Source organism: Melanotaenia boesemani, chromosome 20 (genome assembly GCF_017639745.1).
Source record: "Melanotaenia boesemani isolate fMelBoe1 chromosome 20, fMelBoe1.pri, whole genome shotgun sequence".
Lineage (NCBI taxonomy): Eukaryota > Metazoa > Chordata > Actinopteri > Atheriniformes > Melanotaeniidae > Melanotaenia > Melanotaenia boesemani.
This window is the reverse complement of record NC_055701.1, coordinates 27,894,693-27,909,499: the sequence shown is the minus strand read 5'-3', so window position 1 is coordinate 27,909,499 and position 14,807 is coordinate 27,894,693. Positions and strand designations below refer to the sequence as shown.

The 14,807-nt window shown below is 40.0% G+C and overlaps 1 protein-coding gene across 1 annotated transcript in view; it reads right to left on the bottom strand.

Annotated features, from left to right (window-relative positions):
* The window catches only part of ehd4 (EH-domain containing 4), a 51,877-nt gene extending 37,274 nt beyond the window's left edge, over window positions 1–14,603 (bottom strand). Inside the window, exons 1-2 of the mRNA XM_041971340.1 lie at window positions 14,129–14,603; window positions 2,519–2,695 (exon numbers count right to left, since the gene is read on the bottom strand). Coding sequence (XP_041827274.1) covers window positions 2,519–2,695; window positions 14,129–14,358 — 407 coding nt within the window. The 5' untranslated portion in view covers window positions 14,359–14,603. The remainder of the gene's footprint in view (window positions 1–2,518; window positions 2,696–14,128) is intronic.
* Window positions 14,604–14,807: the final 204 nt, after the last annotated feature.

Below are 14,807 nucleotides of genomic sequence, written 5' to 3'. Positions count from 1 at the left end.
AGCCCCTAAACTCTGGAATTCTCTCCTTCTTTCTGTGAGGTCTGCCAGAACCTTGAATAAATTTAAATCTCTTTTAAAAAATTTCTTTACATTGGCTTTTAACTTCAGAGAGCACCATCATCAGGTCAGGCTTTTTACTATCTTTCCTTTTTTATTGTTTATTTTATTGTTGTGCTGATGTTTTTCATGTATTGTTATTTTACCTGTTAAGCACTTTCGGTACCTCTTGGTATGTGAAAGCGTTATATAAATAAAGATTGATTTAATTTAATATAAATAAGCTATGTAAATCCTTGATAAAAAGCTTTTTCAGTACCATCATTGCAAGATTCTAGAGAAACATAACATCTTAGGCTTTAAATTTCTTTTTTTTTTTTCAATCAAAATGTTTTTTATTGATTTTCACATAATAATAGAAACATCTCGACAGCGAATTGTAGGCTCCCACAGAGTCTATGATTTGGGTGTAAAACAAGTATGTAAACAGTACAGTGACAGGGATATGGACTAGGGCCACCAAAAGCCCACAGTTCAAGTTATCGACATAGTACAAATATATCACTGCACTACAGAACAGAATTTCCAGAGAGCCAATGAATTGACAGCAATGATAAGGCAAAACTTAAAATGCAACAAAATATGTGAAAATGAAATACACAGCAAAAACAAAATTATAAAGCCCTGAAAAATAAAAAACCCACCCACCCCTTGCCACTGCCAGAGTGCTGTGTTCGCTCCACCACATCTAGGACCCGGGTTGTATTATGTATCATGCAGCCAAGTTGCTACAATTGTTGATCATTTTAGAGCCGGAAATGTACGCAGAAAGGACCCCATACTTTTTCAAAAGTGCCAAGGGATTGTTTAAGTGAAAATCTTAAACTTTTCAAGTTTTAGACAGGACATAACATCTTGCAGCCATTGTGAGTGAGATGGAGGGGAGGCGTCTTTCCATCTAAGTAAGATGGCACGACGTGCCAGAAGTAGGGCAAAGGCTATAGAACGTTTTTTGACAGTACTCAGATGGGTTGACCATCCAGAACCCCAAAAAGGGCAACAACAGGGTTTGGTTTCAATCTAGTGGCAAAGACTTTAGATAGTATACTGAAGACATCTCCCCAATAGTTACTTAACTGTCAACAAGACCAGAACATGTGGCTGAGAGTGGCTTCCACAACATTACATCTGGAGCATAGTGGACTAATTTCAGAGTACATAGAGGACAGCTTGGCCTTGGAGATATGAGCCCGGTGGACAACCTTGAACTGGATTAACCGGTGGCGAGCGCAAAGGGAAGAGGAGTCAACCAATCTAAGAGCAGAGTCCCAGACATCATCAGTTATGGTGAGGCCCAGGTTGTCCTCCCAGGCCCTCCTGAATCTGTCCACTGAAGGACTGGTAAGATCTAACATAATGTTGTATAGTTTAGAAATAAGGCCTTTACTGGATGGGTTTAGGGACAGGATTTTGTCCACTGTGGTGGTCTCTGTAGTAACTGAAATTTTTGGCAATTGAGAATTGAGAAAATGTCGAATCTGAAGATACCGAAAGAAGTCTGAGTCAGAAAGGTTGAACTTCTCTTTTAGCTGAGCAAACGAGCCTATGGTACCATCGATCAGCAGATGTTGGAAGCGTGTGGCACCCTCGCGGTGCCACCGCTGAAAGCCCGGATCTATGATAGAAGGTTTGAAAAGGTGATTTTTGATAATAGGGCTCCAAAGGGAAAAACTGTGAAGGCCGAGGTGTTTCCTAAATTGGCCCCAGACCTTTGAGGAATGTTTGACCACAGGGTTACTAAATAAGGAGACAGGAGAAAGAGGTAACCCAGAACCAGCGGAGGCCAGAGGGGAAAGGCTTTAAAAATTTTAAATGTTTCTCAAATTTGATTCTAGTATACACGATCTTAGATGGCCCGTGCATGTCTGCAGGACTTAGTCTGATGTCACCCTGCTAGTTCTGTCAGATGCCCCAGAATAGCTTCTATGTAATCTACCTTTCTGCCAGATAACCTTTGGACAATCTGCCTTTTCTTTTAAAGCACGGTGAACCACTTTACATCATGCCCTGCCAGGGGACAGCAGATGTAATTTAGCCTAAGGCTAACTCTGGTACAATGAATTACATGGAAACATTTATGTTTGAAATTGTATATGGTCCCTAATAAATTAAATTAAAAAAATGCTAAAAATCTGTGTCTCAATCAGAATTGTCTTGTTTTGTTTCAATAAAACTGGAGCTTTTAAGGTTCGGACCCATAAAACGATGACATGGTAACACTTTGCACCATAAAATTAACTTAGTTTTTCAGTAAAGTGTTAATTAATGATGATCTGTTAAATTAGCTAATGATTAGTTAATTATTACTAATGGTCAGTTAACCATAAAACTAGAGACTATCAGGTACTAACTGCTAATTAATCATTGAAAATCATGAACTCAAATACGATGGATGGATGGATGGATGGATGGATAAAAATTCTTCAAAGTTTAAGTATTCTTATTATTTATTTTTTCTTACCTGTTGAGGAAGGAGTTTCCAAACGCGTTGAGTTTCCTGAAGGGTTTCTTGGGGTCCACCACCAGAGCGTTACCGGGGACGACACCCTCATTTTCACCGTACATCACTGCAATGAAGCCGTCGGTGGTCGGTTCTGGACCGATCCGCATCCCAGGAAAATCCTGCTCCAACAGATACCTGAGACAAACACGGTGAAAACACACGTCAAACAGAGGAACATCAGGATCAGATGGAGGATCTGGACCACACTGAACCGTTCTGTTCACATCACAAAGCAATCAGCTGCATCGTTTTCTGTAACGTGATGATCAGTTCACGACTTTCCACAGGAATCAGAACAGCTGGCAGAACAATTTCATTCTTTTTCTATAAAAACATACCACAGATAATCTCATAATCCTCAGAGATTATCAATCATTTATCAGTCCAACTTTATATAAATGCAGCAATAAAAATAAAAATGTGGCTTTTAGGAGCTCTGGAAAACAACTGGACCGAAAAGAAGGATGAAACCAGAAAAAAGTGAAGACGATCAGCAGCAGTCAGTCAGGATAAAAACATGGAAATCTTTCTGCATAGATTTATTCAGCTCAGTGAAGACGCGCATGCAGTATTTATGGTTGTGATCATAAGTTTGCACACCCTGACCATCTTTGACCATCTTTCAGAGAATATAAAGGATATTACAAAAACTTTGATTTTATTCATAGTTATTGTTGGATGAAGCTTTTTATTAATAATCATGTTTGTCCTTTAAAATCATAACAACAGAAACTGTTGTGGTGATGGAGACCTGTGGCTCCTTCACCACCACTAACCTAAGTTTAATTTAATAACAACACAGATTGTTAGTTTTTATTGAAATATTGAACAAAGTGAAAATGTTTTGGTGTTTGTTTGCAGAGCGGGACTGGCCATCTTACCTTTGTAAAAGAAAACTTAAATTAGAATTTCAGATTTTAACAAACAACATTTTTTATGCTCATTTCTACTTTGTTCTATTTCTAAATTGTGTAAAATGATAAGTTCAGCAAAGTAATGGCACCTTCTTTGCAGGGTAGGGGAGGTAAAAGAGGGAAGTAGGCCCAATTTCCTGCTTAAGAACCTTTAAAGGAGGGGGAGTAGTTCGGAGCTCTGTATTCCTGTCCCACTCCAATGGGTTGATCCAGCTAATTATCTGTAGCAGGAGGGTGTAGAAGCCCTTAGTTGCTCTTTGTAACGTGATGATGGTCGGTGTTGAAATAGTCAATAAATTTTGCCAGTCATGGCTGGAATATACCGAAGTCTCACACCTCTTCGTAAAACTGTTGTGTGATCGACGCCCAAATTTACAACCTGGTTCTTAAAACTGCATTTTCAACGGCAACATCAGTGACAGCTTGAAGTCGATTTGTGGTTGTTGTGGATGAACAACAGGAGCTGAGATGACCTCTCCAGAAACTTCACCTGTAGCCAACAACAAGTCAGCTTTGTAGTTTGGATCATTGTCATGTTGAAACAACCATGTATGTCCCATGTGCAGCTTCCAGGCTGAATTAGTAGTAAACTGGTATTTTCTGACAACATGCGCGTCACTACGGACCAAGTATGTTGTGCATTTAGCTCGTACATCCCGGAAACATCAGCGATCCGCCTCGTATTTCATGTCTTTCCCTCATTTTCCATTTTTTGCTGATTGGCACTCTTTGATATCTTTTCATATCCCTTTCCTCTTTTATAAAGTGGAGCTATCTTCACCCAGGGGTGCTTTGATAGTTTTTCTGCTTTCATGCATCAGAATCCAGCAACATCAAGGCAGATCTGGGAGAAACATGCAGGACTTCGTCAGGGGTCCAGAAACTCCCTGACTTTTTGTTCATGCAGTAATTACAAGCAAACACATCACAGATATGGATGCTTACCTTCAGCAGCCTTTTAAACCCAAGAGGATCAACTAGTATATCATCAGGCCAAAACGCTCAGGGTATGTAAACCTTTGAGGGTCATTTGGGTAGTTTCTGTTTTTATTATGATTTTAAAACAGCAAACACTATTGTTTGATAATAAGTGGCTTCATCTGCCCACTGACCACAAGTAAAATAAAAGTTTTCTTTTTTTATCAACATCATGGATTCTGCCAGTGTACGTTAACGTATGAGCGCAACACAACTGGTCCTGATGCAGATACGAACATGCTCAACAGGTCATAACCAGCAGACTCTGGATTCTTCGACGACGGTGCAGGTGAGCTTTTATAAATCTAGATTAGGATGTAATCTTTAGGGTTTTTATGTGAACTTACAGCTTATAAAATCTTTCCGCTCAGCTCTGACCCCTGGTCCTCTACAAGCTGAGGTTCCTCCAGTCATCTCACCATCACCAGTCTGCTCACTTTTCATCCTCAAGTCTGATGTTTTGGTCAGTGGTGGAATCACATCCATACCAACAACATGCTGCCTGGACGTGAGTTTAACTGAATTTTTGCATCCAGCACTAAAGAAAAATAAGACTGATGCTGAGAATCCGAAACATCCCTACAGAGAACTGAACCAAATCCCAGATTTTCCCTAAACTATCCTCATCTCTCTGGAATATTTTGAGTTGATGTGGATCACGTCAAGCCACGGACAGCTTCAGATGTTTAGTCCTGGGTTTAACCATCCTTCAGCTTCTGTAGGAATCAGATAAATAAACTGGGTCACAAACAAATTAATCTGTTTTCACATGACTGTTCATCCAAAACAAGTTCAGCGTTTGTGTTGATGAGTTTTTCTGTGTTGGCACTCTCCCGTTGTAACATTGACCCTGTCAACCTTTCATATGCTTCTTCTTGTTAAAGAAAAGTGAGACAGGAAGGAAATGAGGGCACATGGCTGCTAAGAGTCTCGGTCCTTTCACATCCTTCCTCTCTGGATGGTGTGGACATCAAAGAGGAAACAAACACCAGAGATAGAAAACCAGCAGATGATCCGTGTTTTTCGCTCATCGCAGTGTTTTCTTACTTCAGCTGCAAAGTGAAGAAATATGAGCCAGACCTGAGCCCGGTCCAGACATCAGGGGGACCAGGTCCGTTCTGGACCCGACTTCACTGCAGCAACAACATCTTTACTTTAAAATTCACTTCCAGTAAAACTAATTTCTTTGCCAGATTTCTACTTTTCCAAGTTTTTGTGTTAAAAATAGTTTCATAAAATTGACACTCTCTTCCTCATTTAGTGAACAGGAATCAGTGAGACATTCATTTAAGACAAAAAAAAACTTTAGTAAAGGTACCACAGGGATCTGGATCAAAGCGTCTCAGCAAGTGTCACCATGAAGAGGCTTCACTTCACTTTACTCATTTGTTGCTCGAGAAGGAAATTTGGTTTGCAGCAGACATGTAAAATCAAAACATAAAAATATGTAAGTTATGTAATGATGGAGGACATTTACCAGAATGCAATGTTTTATTTTTGTTTCTTTATATGTCGTGTTACTGTGCTGTGATTTTTACTTAAGGCGGAGGTCTTGTATTCAGCAGCCTTGGTTTCTCTGTCTGTCAGTAACATAACTCAAAAAGTTATGGGCAGATTTTGATTAAATATTGAGGAAATCTCAGAAATTGAGAGCTACAGTCTATTTAATTTTAATTTATGCAGTTTCATACAAAATGTCTGGCAGCCTGGAACTGCTTTCTAGAGTCCACTGGACTCCAACGGTCTCCACAGCCACCAGATCTCAGTCCAGTAGAGCAGCTTTGGGATGTGGTGGAACAGGAGATTCTCATCATGGATGCAGCCGACAAACCTGCAGCAACTGTGTGATGCTGTCATGTTAATATGGAGAAAACCTCTGAGGAAGGTTTCCACCACCTGCCTCCATCTATCACACCAAGAAGGAAAGACGGGGTTCAACCCGGTACTAGAAGGTGGACCTGATAAAGTGAAAAAAAAATAATTACACTAAACAGACTGCTTATTTAGATAATAAAGTTTATCTGGATGTCCCACACACACACCACGCCATAGCTGTTGATAGGGGTCGGATCAATGACGTGGCTTTCATTTCGCCTCCTTCAGAAACAGAAAAAGAAGAAGAAGAAATGCTGACTCTGCAGTGCACTGGCAAAACATTTAAGCTCAAACATTGCTCAGCGCAGGGTGGGGCTCAAACATGCTTGTTAAAGTTGACACATATTTTAACACAGGAAACTGGCATTAAATGCCACGATTAATTACAAAAGATCCTTAACATCATGACTTCAGTGTGGGATGAAGTCTGAACCATATCATGAAATCAGAAAGGAAAACAGAGTTAAACAACATGTGTGTGTTACCACTTGTGTTGCTTTGTTTTCTTTCTGTGTTTTCATGGAAAAGTACAGCAGAGGAAGAGTTATTTCCTCCAAACTAATGGATTAAATCATCCTGGTGGGATGTCTTTGCTTCTAGAAAAAATGAGCCTGGTGTGATTGTGGAGGACGTGTCATCAGGCTGTAAAGCAGGACAGAAAAAAGGAAATCCATCCAGTATGTTTCACTTCCATTAGGGGAGATCTCAACTTATAAACTGATTTGAAATTAACTAAACTGATCTCTCTGGGAGAGTTTAAGTTGATTTTAACAGCTCAAGGGGAAATCTCTTATCCAATGTGACTGTTTTAATACTTTGCATAATTTATCCCATGCTGCATTTCATGTTCCTGATGCTGGCTGCTACATCTGTCTTACCTGTTCTGTTTGTTGGTTTTCTGTTATTTTATACTTTAAGTACCACATTCTTGCCCAGATCACTCTTTGAAAAGAGATTTCTGAACTTAATTAGGGTTTTATCTGTTTAATAAAGGAAATATGAGTAAAATAAAATGAGGTATTGTGAAAGGTGCCCAAAAATAAAAACAATACAATGACAATAAAAACCAAGCCTTGTGCAGTTATTGGAGGACTTATACGTTAGCTGGCTGTCTAATTTAGCAGTGATGCTAAATGAGGGCAGTGCATTCAGTATTGTGTATGTAATGTTTAATACTATTACTGCTACAGGAGGACCTTTATTTAAAATGCACCTGGAGGAGCTGAATAGGGCTAAAGAAGGACGTAGCTTGTTTGTATGAGTGTGCAAAGTGGACAGTAAATAAACAAGATGGCAGGGCCTATGCTCCCAAACAACTGTGTACCTCATTTCATTAATATAGGCTACGTTCACACTGCAGATCTTCAAATCCAGGTTTTTTAATGAAATACAATTTTGTGGCCCTGAAGTGACACGCATGTGCACAGAATAACACGACATCATGTAGCACGTAGCGTGTAGTATTTATGGATGTAATCGTCTGCATGTCACTGGTTCTGACCCCAATCGGGAACTCAGGAATTATATCCGTTGGTCCCCATAAGAGCTGCTGGTCTCAGTGAGGTCAGTGATTATACTACACAAGTCTTCACAACCAACAAAAACCAGAACACACACAGCTTTAAGAGTTAAGTTTGTCTGCAACACGATGACGTAAACTGACAGCAGGTTGGATCAGCTGGTTTTATTTGCTGCCAAAACATTTGAATGTTTGCACTTAATATGTGCACACACACCCACTCACATGCTCATCTACACACACACACACACATACACACTCTGCCAAATCTCTAATGAACAATGACTGTGTTACAATGAACTCTGCTCTCAGTCAGTCCAAACATGTGACTCTCTTCTCCACGGGGCCTCGTGTGTGTGAAACTGGTTGCAGACCAGCAGATTATTGAGGTTACCATTCATACATCTCTGAAAAGTGTGTTTTCATGACAACAGCGGAGCCCATGAGCAGGTCTATGTTTGGTATAAATCTGGAGAGTCAAACTCATCTTAGTCCAGGTTCAGTGCAGCCTGGTCTCCAGGGGGTCGGACCGGTAAAATAACAGCAATAATAACTTATAAATAATGAAAACTAAAAAAAATAAAATAATGAAAAATAATGTATTGATTTATATTTTTTTGTTTTCAGTTTTTATTATATTTTTCGGATATAAAATATATTTATATTTTCAAATATGTACATATATATATATATATATATATATATATATATATATATATATATATTTTCAATAAAATCAATTTTCTCTATTTTATTTGTAAGATTTTTGCTTTATTTTTTATAAAAAACCTTATAAAGTTCAAGGATAACATATAAAGAAATTTTGTTCATATTTATTTGATGTCATTTCATTACATTTATTTAAACATTTCATTTTACATATTTCCACATTTCCACATGCCTTACAAATTCCAGATCACAATGGATCGATAAAATCAACAAATATTTAATCCCAGGTATCTGGAAGTGAAAAATCCAGTATTTCAGGTAACCTTTCCAGATCTAGAAGTTATTTTAAAAGTACATATGGGTACATTTCCACATGGTGTAGTAATCCCGACCACCTGAACAGTAATAACAGAAAGCAATGATATATTTATTTACACTCAGTATTTACGGCACAGAAAGGTCTGATTTAAATACCGAAACGTTTTAATAATAACAATCAAAGAAGATGGCACACTCCAAGTCTAATTTCACTTTGTCAGTTCAGGAGCTGAACCAAACACTGAAGTCAGCATTACTAAGACTGAGTCACATGACTGGCAGGTCACAGCCCGTCTGTGCTGTCTAAGCTCCGGCCAGAAGCTGACTATAAAACTATTCTACACACCCCAAAATAACCTCAAGTGTATCCAGTTGTTGTCAGTACAGACACATGACATCTCAGCACCTTCCTGTGACTTATTCACCCACAGCAACATACAAAGTTCCTCCATGAAATAAAAAGATGTCCCATTCTAATATTACTACTGCTCTACTACCTACTGATTAAAGGCCCTGGTTTGCATACAACATACACTCTGCAGCATTCAAGTCTGTACTAACACAATGCCAAGGAGAAAAAACATCACCAAAGACCTTAGAGAAGTAGTTGTTGTTGAACACCAGTCTGGGAAGGGTTATAAGGTCATTCCCAAACTATCTGGAGTCAATATCTACATCTCACACCCTATAGGCCTCAGATATTTTGTTAAATGTTAAATTTCATGACAGTCTGCTTAGAAAAAGACTCAATCAGTATGGCTTGTTTGTAAGGGTTGCAGGAGAAAACCTCTTCTCTCTAAGGCAGGAATGCCCAAGTCCAGTCCTTGAGATCTGTTATCCTGCAACTTTTAGATGCAACCCTTCCCCAACACACCTGAATCAAATTACTAGCGTGTTACCAGACGTCTGCAGAGCTGAATGACATGTGGATGAGGTGTATAGGAGAAGGCTTGCATCTAAAAGTTCCAGGATAGTAGATCTCGAGGACTGGACTTGGGCACCCCTGCTCTAAGGGCTGGGATATACTTGCTGTTAGTGACGGGTCCACGTACGTATCATGGCTGCCATGTTTGGCATGTAGGCTGCTCACGGTAACGTCGCGTGTGCGAGTTGGAATATCGACCTGAACGCTAGAGGCATTTATGCGAACAAGAGCATGAACATGACAGGTCAGAGGTAAACACAATGGCGAATAGTTATGAAGACCGTCTCTCAGACCTTGTCCGCAACTGCCAGCATCTGTGTAATTTTTGCTACCAGTTGCACAGTGACAAACACTTTTTTGTGTAGGCAACAAAGTAGAAGTGTTGTGGGGGTTGATGAACCTGTAGATTGAGCTTTTCACTATATTTGAGTCCATGTGCCGAGTACTCTCCCCTGCGGTGACCTCCAGTATCGAGCGTTTTGGCCGCGTTGTGCTTCCAGCGTTTGCAGCAAGCATATACAGAAAAGTAGCGGAACATTAACGTGTAGGCTTGCGTGTACACCTTTGCAGTGATGCCCTGCAAGAGTATTTGCTTAATGTGAGGAATGTTCTCGCCATCCCGGCATCCAGTGCAGCCAGTTAGAGATTTTTCCGCTGCTGGTTATGTGATTCAGGAACAGAGAAGACAGCTGAAACCAGGGATAATGGGTGATATCTTGTTTATGCACCAATCTGGATAAAACCGCAAGTGGCCAAATAACAGAGACTACAGGGAGGTGGTCTAGTGGTTCAGTGCAATATGCAAGAATAAAAAAAAAAAAAAAAAACGTACACAAGTTATTCTTAAAGTAAACCTTCAAAAATATTTATTTTGTTATTGTCTTTTCCTTTTTTATTTATCGTAAATTAAATTGATGACAAAACGACAGCATTACATTAAATTTATGAACGAATAAAGAAAAGCATTACAATTATAATTTACAATTACTTAATTTGTTAACGTGCGGTAGGGGGTCGGGTCACGGGTTCTACATCACTGGGTCGGATTTGGTCATCTAACAGGTTCTGGAGGGTGCGGGTTGGTAAAACTGGACCTGTACATGACTCTGGTCTTGGGGTTCTTAATAATTTTACTGTGGTGTGCACAATATATTTATTTTTCTGAAACACACTGCTGGCTTTGTTTTTCTCCTACCCAAACAATACTCTCCATCACTCTTGATGCTTTATCGTGATTGGCATACGCCCCTTTCTTTTTGGTCCACTGGATAGTCCATTTTCAAGTAAACTGAGACCCCCAGCTTTCAAGCAAACCAGAATTCATGGAAGCAGACCACAGTCCTGTAAAAGTGGACCAAACGTAGTGGCAGTATGAACGTACCCTATAAAGAACATGACAGCATGGCTTAGTTTGCAAAGCTGGATCTGAACAAACTATGAAACCTCTGGAATGATGTCCACGCTCCTTGTTTCAGAGGATAAACTTAGAACTTCTAGCTGATGGTTCTTCATTTGTGACGTCCTCTGTATGTTTATGCTGAAAACTGGTGTTTGATGGTGTCAGCAATTTTTAAATCTTGTTCTTTTTGACATTGAAGCATTAGCATGCTCAGCCACTAGCATACATTAGCATGATAGCTAGTTAGCTCTATTTGACGTGATTTATCTGTAATCTTTGTAGATGAACATTTCTGATGGAAATGTGTTCATTTCAGTGTTACTCTGTTTAATGACATGGTGATGAAGTTCCTGAAGAGGACCAACGCCTCATTACGGGTAGAGGTAGGTATCTGGCTAGCTGCTGTGGATTAGCAATGAGGGACAGACCAGACCAAAATGGTCATGTTTGGTGAGAATGAACAAAGATGATTGAGCTTGTTCTACAGCTACAGGATCTGGACACCTTGCAGCCATTGAGTGGACCAAGAACTCCTTTCAGAAGTGAATCCATCTGTCCGACAGGTAAGGTTTGGCTGGAACTAAATGCAGTCTGGTTTTGATCTGGGCGACTTTTACCTGCAGTATGACTGTAGGTCTAGACTGCACAGAGATTTATCTCTGGCCACGTTAACACGACAGCTTTATTTCAGAATAAAAATTAAATCCTCTTTAAAATGTAAACAACAAATTTCAAATTAAAGTGGCTATTCTGAATTAAACTTATATCTGAGTAAGTGGCTGGTTTATTTTGGTCTTAAATCCGAATGGAATAATTCCTCGATCATATAAATGTTCATTCTGCTTTAAATTAATTCCAGTTGTTCTGCACATGCTTGTTCCCTTGTCCTCTCGCCATGACAGTACGGTACTCTACCTCCCTTCTTCTCTTCAGCTGACCAAAGTGAAGCAGTGTGCTGGTGTCGAGATGCTGCTTCAAAACTAGAATCTAAATCAGAGCGAAAATGTTATTGTGTGGTCTTCCATGTTGTAGACTAAACGAAAAGAAGAAGGAACTGGAGTTTTACTTCTGTCCGCCTGTTCCCAACCCCCTGATCTAAAGCGCAAATAAATAAAGGCGATTAAACGTGTTTTTAATGTAAACCTCAAATCAGAATTATCATTTCCAGGTAAACGCAAAGGAGAATACTTTAATTCTGAATTTCTTAATTCTGAATAATAAATTAGAATTAAAAAAACACAACGTAAGCGTGGCCATTCTGGCACTTCTGAAGGTAACTGAACACCCCTTGATCCGCATTTATGTCTCATCTCAACCACAAACTTCATTTAATTTTTTTGGGGATCTGATGTGAGAAACCAACAAAACATAGTTAACAACTGAGAAATGGTAAGAAAATTATTCGTTTTTTTAAACATTTTTACAAATAAAAATGTGGAAAGTATGGTGTCTGTTTGTATTCAGCTCCCTTAAACTCTGATACCCCTAAATAAAATCCAGTAAAGAGACTCCACCTGAGTGTAATTTATTCTCAGTATAAATCCAGCTGTTCTGTAATGGTTTCAGATGTTTGTTGGAGAACATTAGAAAACAAACACCATCATGAAGACCAACAAAAGCACCACGAAGATCAGGGATGAAGATGTGGATACGTTTAAAGCAGGGTTAGGTCACAAATAACATCCCAAACACCTCACTGACCTTTTTCAATTCATCATCTAAAAATGGAAAGAAATGGAAAGAGTTTGGAAGAAATGAACCTCCTGAGACATAATGGTCAACTTAAAATACTGGCAAGGAGAGCACTAATGAGAGAAGATCAGTCAAAAGGCTGCAGCGATCCACAGCTGAGGTGGAGAATCAAGAAGGAGCCCTGTCTGCAGTGTAGGAGACACAGCTAACAGGTGGCATAAGCTGATCTGGTCAAAGTTTATTCTTGCTGGCCTAAATGCAAAGCATTGTGATGGGAAAACTATCACTGGACATCACCCTGAACGCTGCACACCTACAGTGAAACATGGAGGTGGCAGTATCATGCCGCAGGATTTGTTGAGTTTAGTTTAGGAAGATTAGTGGAGCTAAATCCAGAAAAATTCTGGAAGAAAACTTGTTAGAGGCTGCAGAAGATTTGCAACTGGGGCGGAGGTTCATCTTCCAGCAGGACAATGCCCCAAAACATCCAGTCAGGGATACTGGGGCACTTCTGATCCGATTCAACGTCCAATCAGAATAAAATACGTAAACATCTCAGCTTCTCCAGTCTATGCTGAAACTGAATGTGGATGTGGAGGATGTTTTCCTGCACATGCTTGAACAAGGTGGGGGTTCGGCAACATGATGAGTTTAAGGAAAGTCTTGACACGGAACTGGACTATGGTTAAAAATAGTTCAGGAATATTTGGCATCAAACAGTCAAAAAGCTAAAAACAAGTAGTTTACACAGATATTAACAACATTTTATAAAATCTTCTTCCAAATTAGTCCACATTGCATGTTGAGCCACTTTTGCAAAAAAAAAAAAAAAAACTCAGTCTCAGATGTCAAAGCTGTTAGAGACGAAACGATACCCCCCAAAAAACAAACCTGCAGTTCAGCTGTAGCAGAATCTACAAAGTACTGACTCAGGAGATGGTCAACCCACAAATTAATTTCCTTCCACTTCACAGCTCTGAAATACTTTATGTTGGTGTGTGACATCCCAGTAAAATAAACTAAAGTTTGTGACTGAAACAAGAAACAAATGTGGAAAAGTTACAGGGGTGTGAATCTAGTTTAACCAGAACCCAGCCAGTAAATCCAGAGTGGTGTTTTTACTGAAACACTGTGTGTGAGCAGCTACGTCCATCTGTCAGGTTGTTTCTGAGGAACAGAAACTAGTTATATTTTAATCAATCTGAGGTGTAACAGTAGATAAAGGCGACCTAAAACACCCCCAGAGACTCACACTGCTCTTCCAGCTGTTAGGGCTTACCTGATGAAGGTGGTCTTCCCAGTGGAGTACTGGCCCACCAGCAGGACCATGGGTTTGCTCTGGAAGTCTGCGCCCTCCAGGGCCGGAGAGTGGAAATCATGGAAGAGGTACGTCTCCTCCAGCGGCAGCAGCTTCTTGGTGTAGAGGGTCTGCAGCCCCTCGGTGACGGTCTGGTACATCTCTCCTTCCTTGTTGCGGCCACCGTGCTCCTGTTTGACCCAGCTGAACATACTTCCTACAGCAGCGCGAAGCGAAGCTCCAACTTCCCTGTTTCGATGTTTCCAAACGTGGCGGATGTTTGCGCTGCTTCCCGCTCGGCCGGTCCGTGAGGCTGAGGACAGGGAGGAGTGTGTCCGGCTCCTGGACTCTGGGAACGCTGGGAACACTGCTGCTTCTGTCTGCAGCTGTTTGTGCAGTTTGATGATGATGAGGATACCTGCGGGCGCCGCCCTTCCCCGTGACGCCGATCTTTCCTTGGATGTGACCAAACAGCAGCAGGAAATACGGGTTAGATCCCACTGGAGGTCCACCTAGGTCTGATCCGGACTCAGGACAAAAACACGGTCCAACAACCAAATATATATATATATATATATATATATATATATATATATATATATATATATATATATATATATATATATATATATATATATATATAACCTAGATAAAACCCATA